General features: G+C 42.8%; 1 protein-coding gene across 3 annotated transcripts in view; it reads right to left on the reverse strand.

The window, feature by feature from the left end:
• Positions 1 to 5,341: 5,341 nt before the first annotated feature.
• The window catches only part of adam15 (ADAM metallopeptidase domain 15), a 104,908-nt gene continuing 92,012 nt past the window's right edge, over positions 5,342 to 18,237 (reverse strand). For 2 of the 3 annotated variants that reach the window (XM_084053201.1, XM_084053200.1), the window contains 2 exons: positions 13,641 to 13,813; positions 5,342 to 7,163 (listed from right to left, as the gene is read on the reverse strand). In XM_084053201.1, the coding sequence (XP_083909327.1) occupies positions 7,097 to 7,163; positions 13,641 to 13,813 (240 nt within the window). In that variant the 3' untranslated portion in view covers positions 5,342 to 7,096. Of the gene's footprint in view, positions 7,164 to 13,640; positions 13,814 to 16,595; positions 16,650 to 18,237 lie in introns of all 3 variants that reach the window. The other variant, XM_084053199.1, reaches the window with a different exon arrangement.

Here is an 18,237-nt window from a genome sequence, read left to right on the forward strand (position 1 = left end):
CTCCGGGGAGCGGGTCCCCGGTTGTAGAATTAGTGGCAGGCCTTACTAAAGCGTGAATCCGTACAGGGTTAATTACGATTGTACCATTGTACCATTGGGACACAAACCCACACAACCAAAGGGAGGACGAGAAGAGAGAGGACGAGAGGAGAAGGGGGCGGGGGGTGGGGGGAGGCATACGATAATCCGACATCCCATTTCTCCGACTATGTGGCATCCGCGTGCGGTTAGGGTTAGGGTTCGGGTTTGGTATAGGGTTAGTATAGTAAACGTCGGAGGCATGCGCTGTCGGAGGAATGGTTTGTCGGACTAACGTATTGCACCCGGGGGTGGGCAGGGGAGGGGAGAGAGGATAACTATAGGGTGACTGAGTCTATACACTTCGGCTATAGGCTTTATCATAGAGAAAGGTTTTTAGTCTAGTCTTAAATATACAGAGTGTGTCTGCTTTGCGGACTGAGACTGGGAGAAGGTTCCACAGCTGAGGTGCATGAAACTTAAATGCTCTGCCTCCTGTTCTAACTTTTTTGGGGTTTCCTGGAGCCGTAAGCATTTTTTCATACTGTGGGCGCAGTGGTGTTCTGGTTGGTTTATAGGGCTCGATGAGTTCTTTGAGATATACTGGTGCCTGTCCATTGAGAGCCTTGTATGTGAGGAGGAGAACTTTAAACTCCATTCTGTATTTAACCGGGAGCCAGTGCAAAGAGGCCAATGAAGGAGTGATATGATCTCTTCTTCTGGTTCCTGTCAGTATGCGCGCAGCGGCATTCTGGACAAGCTGCAGGCTATTTAGGGACTTACTTGGGCAGCCTGATAGTAAAGCGTTGCAATAGTCCAGCCTAGAAGTAACAAATGCGTGGACAAGTTTTTCTGCATCATTTTGGGACATAATGTGCCTAACTTTTACAATATTACGCATGTGAAAAAAGGCATTTCTTGAAATTTGTTTTATGTGGGACTGGAAGGACATGTCTTGGTCAAACGTGACTCCCAGATTCTTTACAGTGGCCCTGGAGGTCAAGGTAATACCATCTAGGGTAAAATTCTCATTGGCTAATTTATCTCTGAGGTGCTTAGGGCCAAGTACAATAACTTCAGTTTTGTCCGAGTTGAGGAGTAGGTAATTACGGGTCATCCAACTCTTGATGTCTATAAGACATGCTTGAAGTTTAGCCAGTTGATCTGTTTCATCTGGCTTCATTGATAGATATAATTGTGTATCATCTGCATAGCAGTGGAAATTTATAGAGTGTTTCCTAATTATCTCACCTAAAGGAAGCATATATAGAGTAAATAGTATTGGTCCAAGTACAGAGCCTTGTGGAACTCCGTATTTAACCTTTTCGCGTAGTGAAGGTGTATCGTTAACGTTTACAAATTGAAATCTGTCAGACAGATAGGACTCAAACCAGTTCAATGCAGCACCCTTAATGCCAACCAGATGCTCAAGTCTCTGCAACAAAATATGGTGATCAATAGTATCAAATGCAGCACTGAGGTCCAACAGAACCAGTACGGAGAGAAGGTTATTATCGGATGCAATCAGGAGGTCATTTGTGACCTTCACCAATGCCGTCTCAGTGCTATGGTGTGCCCTGAATCCTGACTGAAAAGCTTCAAATAGCTTGTTGTTATGTAAAAAGTCACATAACTGCTTGGCGACTGCTTTCTCAAGGATTTTAGAGAGAAATGGGAGGTTCGATATAGGTCTATAGTTAGCCAAAATGCCTGAGTCGAGAGTAGGCTTCTTGAGGAGGGGTTTGATGACAGCTACTTTAAAGGACTGTGGTACTGTACGTAGCCCGTCACCAGAGACATATTGATCATATCGAGTAGGGATGCACCAACCGGGGTCAGGACCTCTTTAAGCAGTCTAGTTGGGACTGGATCCAAGAGACAGGTCGTTGGTTTGGAAGATGTGATCATTAAAGTGAATTCGGAGAGCTCGACCGGGGAGAAACTGTCCAAATATACACTGTGTCGTACAGCCACTTCTGAGGATATCACGTCGGAGGGCGGTCCGGTAGGGGCTAAGAGTAGTAGGTTATCAATACTATCTCTGATAGTATTGATTTTACCATTGAAAAAAATCATGAAATCATTGCTGTTAAGGGATATAGGAATACGCGGATCAGTAAAGTCATGACTTTTTGTCAATTTGGCTAGAGTGTCAAAAAGGAACCTATGGTTGTTTTTGTTTTCCTCTATTAGAGAAGAATAATAGGTGGCTCTGGCATTGCAGAGAGCCTTCCTATATATTTTAAGGCTGTTCTGCCAGGCTATACAGGATTCTTTCTGTTTGGTTGAACGCCATATCCTTTCAAGCTTACGTGACGTTCGCTTGAGATTTTTAGTTCCAGAGTTATACCATGGGGCTAGCCTCTGTTGCTTTATTACCCTCTTTCTTAAAGGAGCAACAGAGTCAAGCGTTGTCTGAAGGGAGCCTGTGACATTATCAACAAGGTGATCGACCTGAGAGGGGCTATAAGTATAGAGATCTTCAATTGTGTTGGAATATACTGAGTTGATGGCTGATGGTATTGCTTCCTTAAATTTGCCCACAGCACTATCAGATAGATTTCTACCAAATACATTTTTGTCCAATGGTGAGTAATCAATTAATGTTAAACTGCATGCTACACAGGTTACATGTTAAACTGCATGCTACACAGGTTACATGTTAAACTACATGCTACACATGTTACATTTTAAACTGCATGCTACACAGGTTACATGTTAAACTGCATGTTACACAGGGACTAGGGAGTCCCAACGTTGCCAAAGACATTATTGCTGAATTGTCAGATGTCTGTGAAGAAGCTGTGAAGTACACACTTCTCTACTTCACCATTCTGAGGTTTGATGGCTTTAGTTATGTGTCTAGTCAGGAGTTTTTACTTCTCCAAAACTGCACAGAGCTGGCTGACAATTTCAATGACGATGTCTGGGTTGTGAGCTGAACAGAAGTTCTATGCAAGGCCACAATGCACGAAAGGAAAGCATTCTAAAAAATAAGAATATACAGAACGGGGTCCCTGCTTCATCTCTCTATCAGCTAAGGAGTCATTGGCCCGAAACACGTTGAAGACCCCTAATCTATATAAAAGCGGAAATACGTCATCCAGGCGCGCAAACTTATCCATATAGCCACCACTTTTTTGAGTTCTTGTTTCAACTCAAAACAAAACACGGGGTAATGGCGGCAGCAAGAGAAGAACAAATGTCACAGGGAAATTGAAAAAGGAGCGCTCGTTTCTAGGCGCAGGGCTTCGGCGCGAGGCAGGGCTTTTCGAGGCAGGTTTTTTTACGCGAGGCTCGCGAGGAGGAGGCGCGAGCCGGGGCTTTGATACGAGGCGGCGACTTAGCAGAGCTTGAGGCCGGGGAGGCACGCTCGAGCGCCTCTAGGCGCGAGTGCCCGCGCCGACCGGCCTATGGTCTACTAGTCGAATCAGCGCCGTCCGAGTTGTAAACAGATAGGGGGAGGATAGATCTTTTCATGGGTTACTATCCACGATGGCACACATGTGTGCGTGTGCATGTGTGCATGCGCACACATGCACACACGCATGTGCATGCGTGTGGCTTGCATTGCCCTCTAGTGTTGGTTCTACAGAATTGCCTGGGGGGGGACAAGTGCTCCTTTTTCAATTTCCCTGGAATGCCAATTTCCCTGTAACATATACATACAAAAACCTTTACTTGTACTTGCAATTAAGTATTTTTAAAAGCATGTACTTTTGAAAACTCAAGTATATTTAACCCATTAACACTCTGACCGCCGGGCCCGTAGCCTACGGGCCGATAAATCCAACCGTAAAGCGCCGATCCCGTAGCCTACGGGCTGTGGTGCTTTTTCCTTTTTTTCGAAAAAAAAAAACTTTTTTCAATTTTCGACACGGACCATTTCATTGTAACACCACCGGAAACGGAATTAATCTGGATCCGGTTTTGCCGATCCCGTCGGGCCTCGTTCTAATGACGAAACTGAAACCCCATTTTCTCCTTGTAGTTTGTTCTCCTCGGTGATCACTGTTTAACATAAACCGTTCTAACTACAACATGGATGCCCCGTTTGACACGTGGTCTTCACTGCTCGAACCAGGCAGATGTCCGCGATGTTTACAAACAGTGCACAGCTCAATCTTACGGATTTTAACAAGGTCTATGGCGACGTGAAAAAAACAAAAAACAACAATAAAACGTTGGCACTGGTACATTATGAGATTAACCTCTGGCGGTCAATGTGTTAAGACCTGGAACGCATCTGTGTCACTTTTTAAAAAATATATTAAAAAAAAAAACGTTTTAGAAAACATTTTAAGAATCGGACTCAGGCCTTAATGGGTTAAAAGCAAATACTTTTGTACTTTTGTACTGTGACCAGTTGAAAAGATAAGAAAAACTTGCATTTTTGACGAGAGATGCTATATTCAACAGCCTGTAACAAGCGAATGGGGGGTCGCGGTCACTTTTTTTTCTCTCACGGCAGCACAGTGAAACCCTCCGTGTTTACCGACCGTCCTGGGATCGATCATACTGGACATAAATGTTCTGTGACCAGTTGAAAAAAAAATCGCTGGCAGTGGGCAAACACAGCCAGAAATAAGTCTGGCAGTGAATGAGTTAAACCAAACGAGTTTTTCAGATTTTTCATATTCCATCCTGATTGGCTAAAAAAGTTTGCAGGATTGGTCCGTTTAGAACACAATGCCTCAAATCATGCACACAGTCTGCAATTTCCGTGAAATTCTGCACTCACATTCCCATTAGGCCGAGGAAGAAATGGCACTTGAAATGTTCAAATCAGCCTCATGGTGGCGCCGCTTCATGTTTTCACCTATAACTGCATCGATCTGTGTAAAACTTTGTACTGTATGTGCACTCCCTAGAGGCCAAGGACAAACCTTTAACCTGCATTTTTCACATCTGCCTTTTATAGCGCCACCAGAAGGCGGATAGGCTCACCTGCTGTGAGTAGCCCCCACCGGGAGGATGTAGTGCCCCCGTCCTACTCCTCCCGTTCAACATTCCCTGCTGACAGGCTCTGCCCCCAGCCTGTATATGAGTCACTAAGGCAGTGACTGTACTTCTCTTTCCCAGAAGGTGGCAGCATGCCTGTTTTCCTGTTCAGTTTTTTCATTGCTTCATTTGATTGAAACTAAAACACTTGAAGATGTCGTGTGTTTAAACACTTTGAGCTTGCCGATCTGCTTTTTTCAGCGAAAACTTTCCCGACAATAACATGAAGAGACCCAAGAGACTCCAGTCAACCATACAATCACATTAACATGTTGTTCAGTGAACGTGTTCTCCAACAGTTTCAAGACATTGGTAAGAGAGGGAAAGTGTAAAAATATGGTCACTTTATTCAGAGTAATAAGACATGCTTTTATTCAGGGTAATAAGGCATGCTTTTACATTCAAGGCAATAAGGCATGTTTTTACATCCAGGGTAATAAGGCATGTTTTTATTTAGGGTAATAAGGCATGTGCTGTGAGCCACCATGTGACACATGTGACATTGGGCTGGAAATTGTTAAAATGAAAGTTCAAAGGTTGTTCCAATGCAGGTCATCAGTCCTTATGCAATGTCTCTGTCACACAGTAAATGATGTATAAGGTCCTTATGCAATGTCTGTCACACAGTCAATTATGTATAAGGTCAATTATGCAATGTCTGTCAAACAGTAAATTATGTATACAGCCCTTATGCAATATCCGTCACACAATAAAGTATGTATATGTTACAGGGAAATTGGAAAACCAGTGAAATTGAAAAAGGAGCGCTCGTTTTCACCCCCCTCGCTTCCCCCTTTGTTATCGATTCACTTTGATTGCGACTGGTGACGTTAATCTGTCTATGTAATCAACACACCTGTTACTAGGCAATTCTGTAGAACCAACACTAGAGGGCAATGCAAGCCACACTAGAACCCCCCCCCCCCCCCCCACACACACACGCACGCATGCACACTAATTAGAGAGTGTCGTGGATAGTAACCCATGAAAAGATCTATTCTCCCCCTATCGGTTTACAACTCGGACGGCGCTGAGTCGACTAGCAGACCATCGGCCGTTCGGCGCGGGCACTCGCGCCTGGAGGCGCTGGGCGCGCCTCCTCGGCCTCAAGGTCTGCTGAGTCGGCGCGCCTCCATCATGGACAATAACTATTATTAAAAAAACAGCGTTACTCTGCTCAGTTTGGCTAACCGCTTCACTATCCAACCTGTCATAGAATATTTCTCTCATATTATCCATTTTATTTTCAGCGCTCCTCCGCCTCGCATCAAAGCCCTGCCTCGCGCCGAAGCCCCACGCCTAAAAACGAGCATACCTTTCCAATTTCCCAACAAATGCCAAATTCCCTGTAACATATACGTTCCTTATGCGATGTCTGTCACACAGCAAATTATGGATATGGTCCTTATGCAATGTCTGTCATAAAATGCATGATGTATAAGCTCCTTATGCAATGTCTGTCTCATACAGTAAATGATGTATAAGGTCCTTATGCAATGTCTGTCACACAGTAAATTATGTATAAGATCCTTATGCAATGTCTGTCTCACAGTAAATTATGTATAAGGTCCTTATGCAATGTCTGACTGTCACACAGTAAATGATGTAAAAGGTCCTTATGCAATGTCTGTCACACAGTAGCCAGTGGCCTGGATGACAGTGTCACAGGTTAAATTTCTACACCGGTCAACGTGTCCATCAAACCGTGTCCGTCCAAACCTGCCATGACCATTAATGTTTGTTTTGCTGCAATGTGATGTTTGACCACAAGAGGTCAGTGCAGTGTAACAGTCAACCTGCAGTGTAGAGGTGTGACCACAAGAGGTCAGCGCAGCAGAACAGTCAACCTGCAGTGTAGCTGTGTGACCACAGGAGTTCAGTGCAATGCAATATTCAACCTACAGTGTAGCTGTGTGACCACAAGAGGTCACTGCAGTGCAACTCTCAACTGTTCCTTTCTTCAATTTCTCTTTAAAAGTTGACCATTTCCTGAAGAGCAGATTAGTTGCTTTTGGTACTTCCTGTACCCAGAATGCCACAGGGTGAAATGTTTAAGTTGAACCTTGAGGGTGAAAGGTCAAAGATGAGGCGAGGTGTTGGGTTTCTTGAGATGGGGGGGTCGTGAGGGAGGAAGAGGAGGACGCCTGGAGGAAACACAATGAAGAAGAGTTTTTAAATTTAATAATTAATTAATTTTTTTGGGTTAGTTTTCTTATATGCAGACCAAGGGGAGTCGTTCCAAACAGTAACGTGTAACTGACCACTAACCTGCTAGGAACCAGGGTTAAAGGAGCATTTCACCCCTGGAAGAAACTGCAATCACTCAATGGTAATAGTATTTGTAGTAGATAACAGTAGCATAATTTAAAATTTGCACCCTATGGCCAGAAAAATAATGAAATCTGTGTGTTTGACTACGGTTTGACTGGACTGCTGCATTACTACAATGACCATTGGTTTACTGCCCCTCCTTGTGGCAGGGGAGGTTCTATGTGGGTGTGATCTCCAAGAACAACATTCAAACAGCATGGCAGTGTTGCCATGTCTGCTTATTATAAGCGGCTTCTTTCTAAAATGTAGTTGATATTTGGGCTTGTTTCCAAATGTTTTGATTGTTGTTTAAACCAGTGGTTCTCAAACATGTTCATGTATTTTTCCACAGTCCCCCATCTGAAATTATAATTTGTGCCAGGGAGCCCCTAACAAATATGTGTCAAAAATATTCCACATTTTGCACTTTTTCCCCCCTCAAGATTTTTTTGTAAATAGCAGATCTACAAGCTCACAATGGGTCGCGAAGCGTTGTGAGCTTGTAGATCGGCAATTTTCAAATATATAATATCCCATGTCTAGGTAAAGTGCTCTTGGCCTAGTTATCCTCTTTTGGGTTTGTTTTCATAGACCTGGTTGCTTATTTCTCTCACAATATCTGGAAACACTGGCTGAAGAACGTGAACCTAGCACACGTTCATCTAGTTACATATATGTCCAAGGATTCGTTAGTGATGTCATATCACTGACAAATCCTTGCTATCTTCATGCAGTTCTACTTCCGTGTCGCATAGTAGTGACATCACTGTCGAATCCTTGGTATTTTTATCCTAGCCTTTCACAACGGTTTGTTTACCAGCGCTGCCTCTCCATGCTGTCTTTTTTTTTTCACGCTTGCGCTTATGAAACACTACACAGGATTATTATTTCATGTCAACATTCAAGTACAACTATCAGAAGATAACTCAGGTAAAGTAAAGTCTCACTCTGCAACGGGGGTTGCCCGCTGGGCGCAGCTAATGGGAGTGACTGGCCGTGTGGGGACGCGACATTACAAAGTCTAAACCAGTTGTGCTATAAACACGCCCCCTTCTGTGGCCAACGCGGAAGTGCCTTTTTCAAACAACCGCGGACTATTTCTTTTCGCCGATAAAGTATAGTTTTGGACCATGACGGAGGCGCGCCGACTCAGCAGACCTTGAGGCCGAGGAGACGCGCCCGAGCGCCTCCAGGCGCGAGTGCCCGCGTCGACCGGCCAATGGTCTGCTAGTCGACTCAGCGCCGTTCGAGTTATGTACCTATAGGGACAGAATAGTAAATAATGTTTTGGTGAGAGCGTTTGCCCCAACTGTCACTCAAAGTGGCTACTGGCCAATCACAGCGCGTCCTTGCACAAGCGTATTGGCCAATCATGCACAACTGGTTTAGACTATGGAGTCACGCTGTGGGGACACCCCATTGGGGCGGTCTTTGGAGCTGGTCTGTGTGAGACGCGTCGAGACATGTAGTGCGGAAAGGAATTACGTAACATCTCGTGACGTAAATAACGTCACGAGATGTTCGAAGATTACTAGATATCTAAAAACACAGATTATACACACAAAAAAAAACAGGACCTTGTTTCTTGAGTCCTAAACTTCATTAAAAGTGATCTGCGGTGAAATGTCCCTTTAAGGTTAGGATTATTACATCGGGTTATATATTAACTCATTGAGTGCCAATGACGTCTTTTGACGGCCGTTTTCAGTGTGCCATCAGTGCCAATGAAGTCTTTTGACGTCACCTATTAAAAAAATATTATTTTATTTTTGGGGATTTTTATTATTTTTTTTATCTCAAAGGAACTAGGAGAAAACGATTTTCTAAAAGTTAATGCTCCATCCACTTCAATGTTAAAAAATAAACAGAGAAAAATCGATCTACAAGCTCACAACGCGTCTTCATAGAAAAACAAGCCCAAAGTCGCTTATAATAAGCAGACATGGCAACACTGGTGGAACACATATACGGAGAGAAAGAGGAGAGAACGCTCTCCACTTCTAAGCTAAAAAACTGCTGTGAAAACCTTTATTTAATTGATTTCATTGTATTACCCAAGTGGGGAAAAAAAATCACACCCTGTGTGAAGGAAGCGGTGCCTTTGGGGCGGGGCTTAACTAATTTCAGTTCGTCCCTATTGGTGGTCTGAGTCCACTTACCAAATTTGTACTTGGTAGCATGCTGCAAACTGGAATAATGGCTTTTTAAAGCCCAGCCAATAAGAATGCAGAGGGGTGGGGCTTAATTAATTTCAGTTTGTGCCTATTGGTGGTTTTAGTCCATGTACAAAATTTGTACTCCGTAGCATGCTGCGAACTGAAGTTATTGCTGGTTAAATGCCGTGCTCAAACGGACGGACATACGGACGGCAAGTGTGTGTGTGTGCGTGTGCGTGTGTTCGTGTGTGCGCATGTGTGCAGTATTGGCGTGTGTGTGTGTGTGTGTGGGTTGAAGTGGCGCATGTGTTTTGCCGTGTTCAAACATACGGACGGACGGACGGACGGACGGACGGACGGACGGACACACACACACACGGACAGAGTCAAATGTAGAGCGGCTGGCACCGCTAAAAACTAAGTATATTTAATATACTCATTTGTACTTTTTTATAAATTAAATTTAAATTGTGTTATTTTGGAAAGACTTACTTAAGTTGTACTTAGTATACTAAAAGTTGCACTAAAGATATGATAAAACATATCTTTAATATTCAATCTGGTACCAATCTGGTACCATCAATCTGGTACCACCCACCCATAAAACAAACACGGGCAAATTCTCCTTCTACAGTACAGCCACCAAGGTATGGAATAGTCTAACCCAGGGGTATTCAACTAGATTAGGCAGGGGGCCACAACTGTAAAATAACTTGGAGTCGGGGGCCACACAGCGCAAATGCACGCGGCGCGAAATTTTTCGGGTCTAATTCGGGTCTAATTCGGTCTAATTCGGGTCTAATTCGGTTCTATTTGACCAATATAAATCAACCTTTTTTCGGGTCTAATTCGGTCTAATTCGGTTCTATTTAAGGTTCTAAGTTAAGTTCCAATGAAAGATGGCCTTTCAAGAACTAATGAAGGATAAATAATTTGTACTGTTTTAACTTTGATAACATAAATCAAAGTTAAAATAAATAATAATTATGAAAAAAAAATAAAAAAAAAAAAAAAATTTTTTTTTTCTTTTTTTTTCTTTTTTGGAATATGGCCAGGGGCCACAAGGAAGCTCCTCGCGGGCCGCACGTGGCCCGCGGGCCGCCAGTTGAATATCTATGGTCTAACCCCATCCCTCAAAAAATGCAGTTCGCTGGGCTCATTCAAAACAGCCCTAAAAACTCATCTTTCTGGAGGCCAAAAGAGGAGCTAGTACCAGTTTCCCTGTAGACAGACGACCCCCCCCCACCTTTTTTTTGTATATCGTCGGTGTCCAGCCAGGACCAGCTAACTCCATTTTCAGTTTTTTTTTTTTTTTCATAAATCAAGGCTATTGAACACCCTTTAGGTCTGTGTAAAATATCAAAACATTTGAACCAATGAAAAGTATTAAAAAGCGCCTCTGACGAAAACTCCCAACTCCATTGGATCCTCAAACTGTCCGTCAAAAACAAACAACTCCCCCCTCTCCTCTACAGCGCTGCTTTTCAACAGCATGAGTAGAGCGCGTTGCACAGTGAACGAGGAGGAGGATCACGTAAACAAGCTCCCCGTAGTCTGTTAAAACTATGCAGTGTACCTGTTTATCAAACTTAGCACTGACGCTAATGTTATGAAAACAAGTAATTATATTTCTAAAATCTATTAAGTGTTTAATGAGGAGAGCAATGTGACAAGAAGAAAGGCGTTCATAGCATTTCTGTCACGCTATTCTACTACCTCTTTGCAGAAGTTATTGTAATATTTAAAGTCCTGTTTATTATTGTAGGCCTATATAATAAGTGGCATGAAGCATCAGGGCATTAATTCACACGTTGTTGTGATGCATTGTGAGCTTGGAGATCCATTGTTAGCTTTTGAGAATTTGTACCCTTCAGAAACCTCTCCCTTAGCAGCGAGTGGAGCTATTGTTGTTTGGACACCTAACTCCACTTCAGCTTGATTTCTGCTCGTCTGAAACTGCTAACTCCACTTGCGCTGGGGAAAGTGTAGATTTACCCGCGATTTGGTTAAAGTGTTGATAATATAATGACACATGCAAGTATCTGACAGTATATAAAGTCACTATACCAACTTTGATGAGGCAGTGTTGCTTTGTTTTAAAAATATAAGGTTTTCTTCATTTCCTGAAAAACATATATTTTGTTTTTGCGTTTCCTGAACAATGAGCGTTTTGGAGTTAGCAGTTTCTGGCAGGACAGCAGAGATATATTTTTTTAATTTATTTATTTTTTCATTCTTTTTTTTTTTTGTTCATAGTGGTATTTTTTTTTTCCTCTGTATTTTTATCGCGGCCGACATTAATAGGCGGGGGGTGAGCTTGACAATTGGGAAGGCTGGGGGTCGGGCACCGAAATTCGTGCATGCGCGCAAAACAAAAAAGGTTTCTGGGCGGATTGTGTTTTTTGGTTACTTTATTTCGGTTATAGGGTTAGGTAGGGTTTTGGAGGACTTCAGTACTGTTTTCAGCAAAGGCGTCTTTACATAAGAAAGCAGATCAAGGATGTTTTGCATTCGCCATCTTCATTTGAAAGAAAGTCTGTTTTAAGGAAGTGGCTTTTTTAAAAAGGATTTTGTGTTGGGTTTGGAGTGAGAATCAGTACATTGCTCTCAGTCAGGGCGTCCTGACATAAGAGAGCAGAGTAAGGATCCCCATCCCTCACCCACCCTGGACTAGGTTTAAGTCTATAAATGTGTTTGAAGGTTTTGACATTTTTGGGTTTAGGTTTTTGTTCTGTTTAAATTGATATAAAATGAGAATAAAGTTAACAGTGAACTTTTTTTTAACTCATTCAGTGCCATTGACATCGCCGACGTCACGTTTTTCATAAGCCCAGAGTGCCAATGACGTCGCCGACGTTCAGAACCCAAGATATCATGATTTGAAGATTTGCTGCTCCATTCACTTCTTGTTTAACTTCTTACTGAAAACGGTACTGTATCTCGGCTCCTAAGCACCTTTTTTACATTGTATTTTTGGCCTTGGCACAGGGGTGATAAAGCCAGAAATAAGTTTGGCACTGAATGAGTAAGTTATGTTCACTGTAGGCTGTGCATGGCAGGCACGTCCACCATCCTGAGTCCCTTCTTCATTGGACCGCATACCAAAATTATAGTTTTAGTCCAACACATTGCGTGCCAATCGCGTAGATCTACGCGGACCGATTAAAAGCCGCCACGTGCCAGTCGCGTAGATCTACGCGAACTGTTGATATTATGAAAATCCATGTTAAATCGAAAAAGTGCACTTTACAATTTTTTTGATCCATTTCCGGTTCCGGTGGGACGACCGGAAACAGAATTATATGGGTTCCGTTTTTTTCGATCGCATCCGCTTCCTGTCTGGGATCCAGTTTTAAACGTCATTTTCTCCATGTAGTTTTTCTCCTCGTCGATTACTGTTTAACATAAACCGTTGTAACTACAACATGGCAGCTCCGTTTGACACGTGGTCTTCACTAGTAGACAATGGGACATCTGCGTGATGTTTACAAACAGTGCATTGCGCATTCTTAAGGATTTTAACAGGGTCTATGGCGACGTGAAAAAAACAAAAAAACAACAATAAAACCTTGGCACTGGTGAGTACATTATGAGATTAACCTCTGGCGGTCAATGTGTAAATATTTCACATTTAATTATCTAAGTTAATTTTTAGAGTTAGGGTTTTGGTTTAGGGACAGGGTTTAGGGTTAGGTCTGTAATTTAGTCAGGTTAGGGTTAAGGTTTTTAGGTCTTTTTGGTCTTTTATCAATGCTTTAAAACTAAAAACTAATACAACTATGTATAAACTTTAACCACTTAAACCCCAGCATCCATATTGTGGGTAAAGCTTTAACTGAACATAGCAGATCGATAAGCTCAAATCGCGGCGTTGTGTTGTGAGCTTGCCGATCGGCTATTTTCGGCGAACGCTTTCCCCACGATAACAGAAAAGACACTAGTATAGCGCCTTGAAGGACTCTGTTCAACCATATGGGGTTTAAGTGGTTATAATTAAAGATAATAAAACTATGTATAAACTTTAACACTATCACTGATTTCACTGATGGCAGAATGAAGCCTGGACTCAAAGAAAATAAATGGCTCACACACCCATCCCCAACTTCTAACCAATCACACCGTCAAAACTTTCTTCGGACAGTCAGAACATCTAACCTGTTAGGAAGCAGGGCTGGTCCGTTGTCTCCATGCTGCAGGGGAGTAGAGGCTGTGGAACAGCCTGGGTACTCTGGGAGAGGAGGGTTAGGGTTAGAAGTGTACTGAGGGAGAGGAGGAGGCTCCATGGGGAACGGCTTCCTTGGTACCAACGGTTTGAGTGGAACTGCATCCTGGATGTGGGGAGAGAGAGAGAGAGAGAGAGAGAGAGAGAGAGAGAGAGAGAGAGAGAGAGAGAGAGAGAGAGAGAGAGAGAGAGAGAGACACACACAGAGAGACAGACAGACAGACAGACAGACAGACATGGGAATATAATGATTAGGGCTTGAATTGAAATTGAATCAGTATCACTGATTGAGTACAATGGACACAAATTGGAAACAATCCTTTTAGCATGACCTTTGACTGTACTACCTGTGCGGTTAATAATTGGGTTAATACAGTATTCAATCAATCAATCAATCAATATTATATCATATTATTTCATTCTATCCTTTCCTAACTGCTTTTGAGTCACAACCTACCTGTTAGCTATCACATGATCTTAAAATGAATCATGGTCCCAACTCACCATGAACACCATTAGAAGCATAACAGCAACACTAAACATCCATTAATTGTCTCCGCCAGGCCAAAAGGCATGGCGAGAGTATGTTTTACCCCCTGTCCGTCCGTCCGTCCGTGTGTGTGTGTCCATTCTATCATTCTGTGTACAGCTAATCTCCGGCAGTGTTGGCTTGATCGCAGCAAAACTGTGCACACACACTCCCTGGATACCAGAGCAACCTCTGCCCCAAATGTTTCACATGGGCCCGTTATAGTGCCACCAGCGCCACTTTTTGCAAAACACATTTTTTGACAGTACTACAACAGATTTTATCCAAACATCACGCAAATCAGTACACAGTATCTCTATAGTCATGTGATCAACACGGATCTGTCCGATTTTCCATATTCCATCCTAATTGGCTAAGGTTGGCTTCCAAAGTTTGCAGGATTGGTCCGTTTTGAAAAAAAAAAGCCTCAAATCATGAACGCAGCTTGCGATTTCCTTGAGGTTTCACACGCACATTCCCACTAGGCCGAGGAAGAAATGCCACTTGAACATTTTCAAATCAGCCTCATGGTGGCGCTGTAAAAGGCCAATTTGCGTTTTTAACTCCCTAGAGGTCAAGGAAAAACATCTGCCCTGCATTTTTCACATTTTCCTTTCATAGCGCCACCAGGAGGCCGACTTATGTAAAAAAAATGTTTTGATATTAAGCCTTCAGAATTTATCCAAATTTCACGCAAATGATTTCTATAGTCATGTGATCAAGATGGATCTATTTCATTTTTCATATTCCATCCTGTTTGACTAACATTGACATCTAAATTTCGCAGGAGTGGTGGTCCGTTTTCAATAAAATGCCACAAATCATGCAAGCACATTCGCACTACGTTGAAGAACAAATTCCACCCATTTAACATTGCCCTATTATAGCTTCACCAGGAGGCCGATTTTTTGCAACACTTTTCTTTTTTATATTAGGCTACTCCTACTAGTGATGAGCAGGTCGGGTTTTCTCATGACCCGCCCCACCCCGCCTCAACCCGCCCCGCGAACCCATATATAAATCTATGGCTCAACCCGCCCCGCGACCCGCGATTTCTGTAAAATCATGAAGGTTAAATAATCTTCAAGTATACACCCCAAGTGTATTCAAACGGTTTCATTGTTATTATTCTTATTCTTATTATGAATATAGACAAAACAAGAGCATGTGATTTTTTTTTTTTTTATGCGTGCAAGTGCGTGCTCCTTGCCGTGCCGTACCTTAAAATATTTACCAGCCACACTCACAATAGCGAAACAGCATTGGCCACACCTCCGGGTCTTAAGTTAGTCAATGAACACTAAAGCCTAATTCTAATACTCAAATTTCTGCCTCCTCGCTTCCTCCGTCTTCTGTCCTCCAGCATGGCGGTGTCTGAGTCAATGAACACTGAGTCAATGAACACACTGTGTGAGTCAATGAACACACTGTGTGAGTCAATGAACACTGAGTCAATGAACATTGAGTCAATGAACACACTGTGTGAGTCAATGAACACTGAGTCAATGAACACTGAGTCAATGAACACAGAGTTAATGAACACTGAGTCAATGAACACTGAGTCAATGAACACAGAGTTAATAAACACTGAGGCAATGAACACTGAGGCAATGAACACAGAGTTAATAAACACTGAGGCAATGAACACTGAGTCAATGAACACAGAGTTAATAAACACTGAGGCAATGAACACTGAGGCAATGAACACAGAGTTAATGAACACTGAGTCAATGAACACACTGTGTGAGTCAATGAACACTGAGTCAATGAACACACTGTCTGAGTCACTGAACACAGAGTCAATGGACAGTAACTACATACTAGTGATTAATAGGGGGGTTTGTGTAAGCACAGTAACCATCTAGTAACTACATAATGATAAATGCTACAGAATGCTATGTGGTACCTAGGTTTGTAGTAGAACATTAACTACCTAGTAACTAGCTACTAGTGATTACTAGGTGCAAACACAAAATTGTGTTAGCAGGGTAACTGGCGTACTAGTGATTGCTAGGTGGGTTTGTGTTAGCACGGTAACTACGTAGGAACTACATACTAGTGATTGCTAAGTGGGTTTGTGTTAGCACAGTAACTACAGTACGTAGCAACTACATATTAGTGATTGCTAGGTGGGTTTGTGTTTGCAGAGTAACTACGTAGTAACTACATACTAGTGATTGCTAGGTGGGTTTGTGTTAGCACAGTAACTACATAGGAACTACATACTAGTCATTGCTAGGTGGGTTTGTGTTAGCAGAGTAACTATGTAGTTACTACATACTAATGATTACTAGGTGGGTTTGTGTTAGCACAGTAACTACTGCAGTAACTATGCAGTAACTACATTGCTAGGTGGTACCTGGGGGTCGGGGGGGAGAGGCTTGCTAGGTGGAGCTGGTCGGCTCCCTGCTGACTGCAGCCATTAATGAGGGAAAGAGAAAAAAGACAGTAAAGAATCCATCTACAATACTACTGAACTATTATTATTATTATTATTAGGACAGTAAGGACAGTAAGTACCACTCTAGTACCCTTGAGTCGTTTTAGAACTCTGGTGACCAAACAGGTCACCACAATGTGTAATTGTTTTTAGAAATTTGTAAAAAAAAATCTATTTGCAACTTTTATATCTCACATGTATGCCTTTTATTTTCCAAATTCCCAAATGTAATGTATGTTTCAACTGTGATGTTGAATTGCACCGTATTGTATTATTCGACGACACTGCAAATGAGTTTAATTACTCAGTGTAATTTCAAGAATAAATATAGCTGCAAGCAGCGATAATACGGGGCCAGGAGAGAGAAAGAGAAATGATAATTCCTTTAACAGGTCAGTTCATGAAAGTCCTTGCGGTCTTGTTTCCAATGAGGGCCTGTGAGCAATTAGGGGTTAAGAGTCTTGCTCAGGGACAAATTTCATTTCATCGACACATTTGCTGACCTGGCCTGGAATCGTACCTGGGGCAACCAGAGCCTCTGGCTCCCTAGGCGGGGTCACTAACCACTCAGCTATGGCCGCCTCTCAGAGAGAGAGAGAGAGAGAGAGAGAGAGAGAGAGAGAGAGAGAGAGAGAGAGAGAGAGAGAGAGAGAGAGAGAGAGAGAGAGAGAGAGAGAGAGAGAGAGAGAGAGAGAGAGAGAGAGAGAGAGAGAGAGAGAGAGAGAGAGAGAGAGATGGAAACGGAATAGATTGAAGATAGAAACGGAATAGATTGAAGAGACAGAGAGAGAGACATGGAGAAGGAATAGATTGAAGAGAAAGACATGGAAACAGAATAGATTGAAGAGAGAGAGAGAGAGGCAGAGATGCTCGTAGGCCTGCGTCCTGCGTCGCTGACGCACCATATTGCGAAAGGACGCATTCATGAAAACTCTAGTGCGTCCATGGGACGCAGCTCCGATTAGCTCCGATAATATATAATATTTGTCAGCTGTGATCTACATGGACTCTCTCGGTTAGGCACCGTTGGTGGAGAAGTATAACTCTCCGGTTAGACACCGTTGTACTGGAGAAGTATAACTCGGTTAAACGGCGTTGTGTGGCAGAAGCAGCAGCACAGCCCCTCGCTGTTAGTCTACGCTACACACACAGAGAGAGAGAGAGAGAGAGAGACGGCATGAGGACCTGCTCTTAAACGTGTTAAAACGTCTTGGATAGACCACTGTCTGGAATAATAACTGATCATCATACATACAGGTCTACTACTAATCTTTGTTGCTGTTGTCATCTTAAATTGACCAGCCAAAGTAAAATCCCCGATTTTAGAGTGTTCTCCCACTTGCTTGGAGATCAGAGTGAGTGGTGGATTAACGCATGTTGCCAATCAGCTGTGTAACATTAGCAGGTTAACGATGGCTCGTTGATCCTATGCATTTGACCCTGATTTGACCACAAAGGCAAACAAAAGCAGTAATTAATGGCAGCTGTAAGTAACCGGTTGTCTATCGTCTGTGTCTTGTGTATGTTTAATAGGCAACTGGATGTTTTCTGTAGCTTAGAG

This window comes from Gymnoscopelus microlampas (genome assembly GCF_963454915.1).
Source record: "Gymnoscopelus microlampas genome assembly, chromosome: 3".
Taxonomy (NCBI): Eukaryota; Metazoa; Chordata; class Actinopteri; order Myctophiformes; family Myctophidae; genus Gymnoscopelus; species Gymnoscopelus microlampas.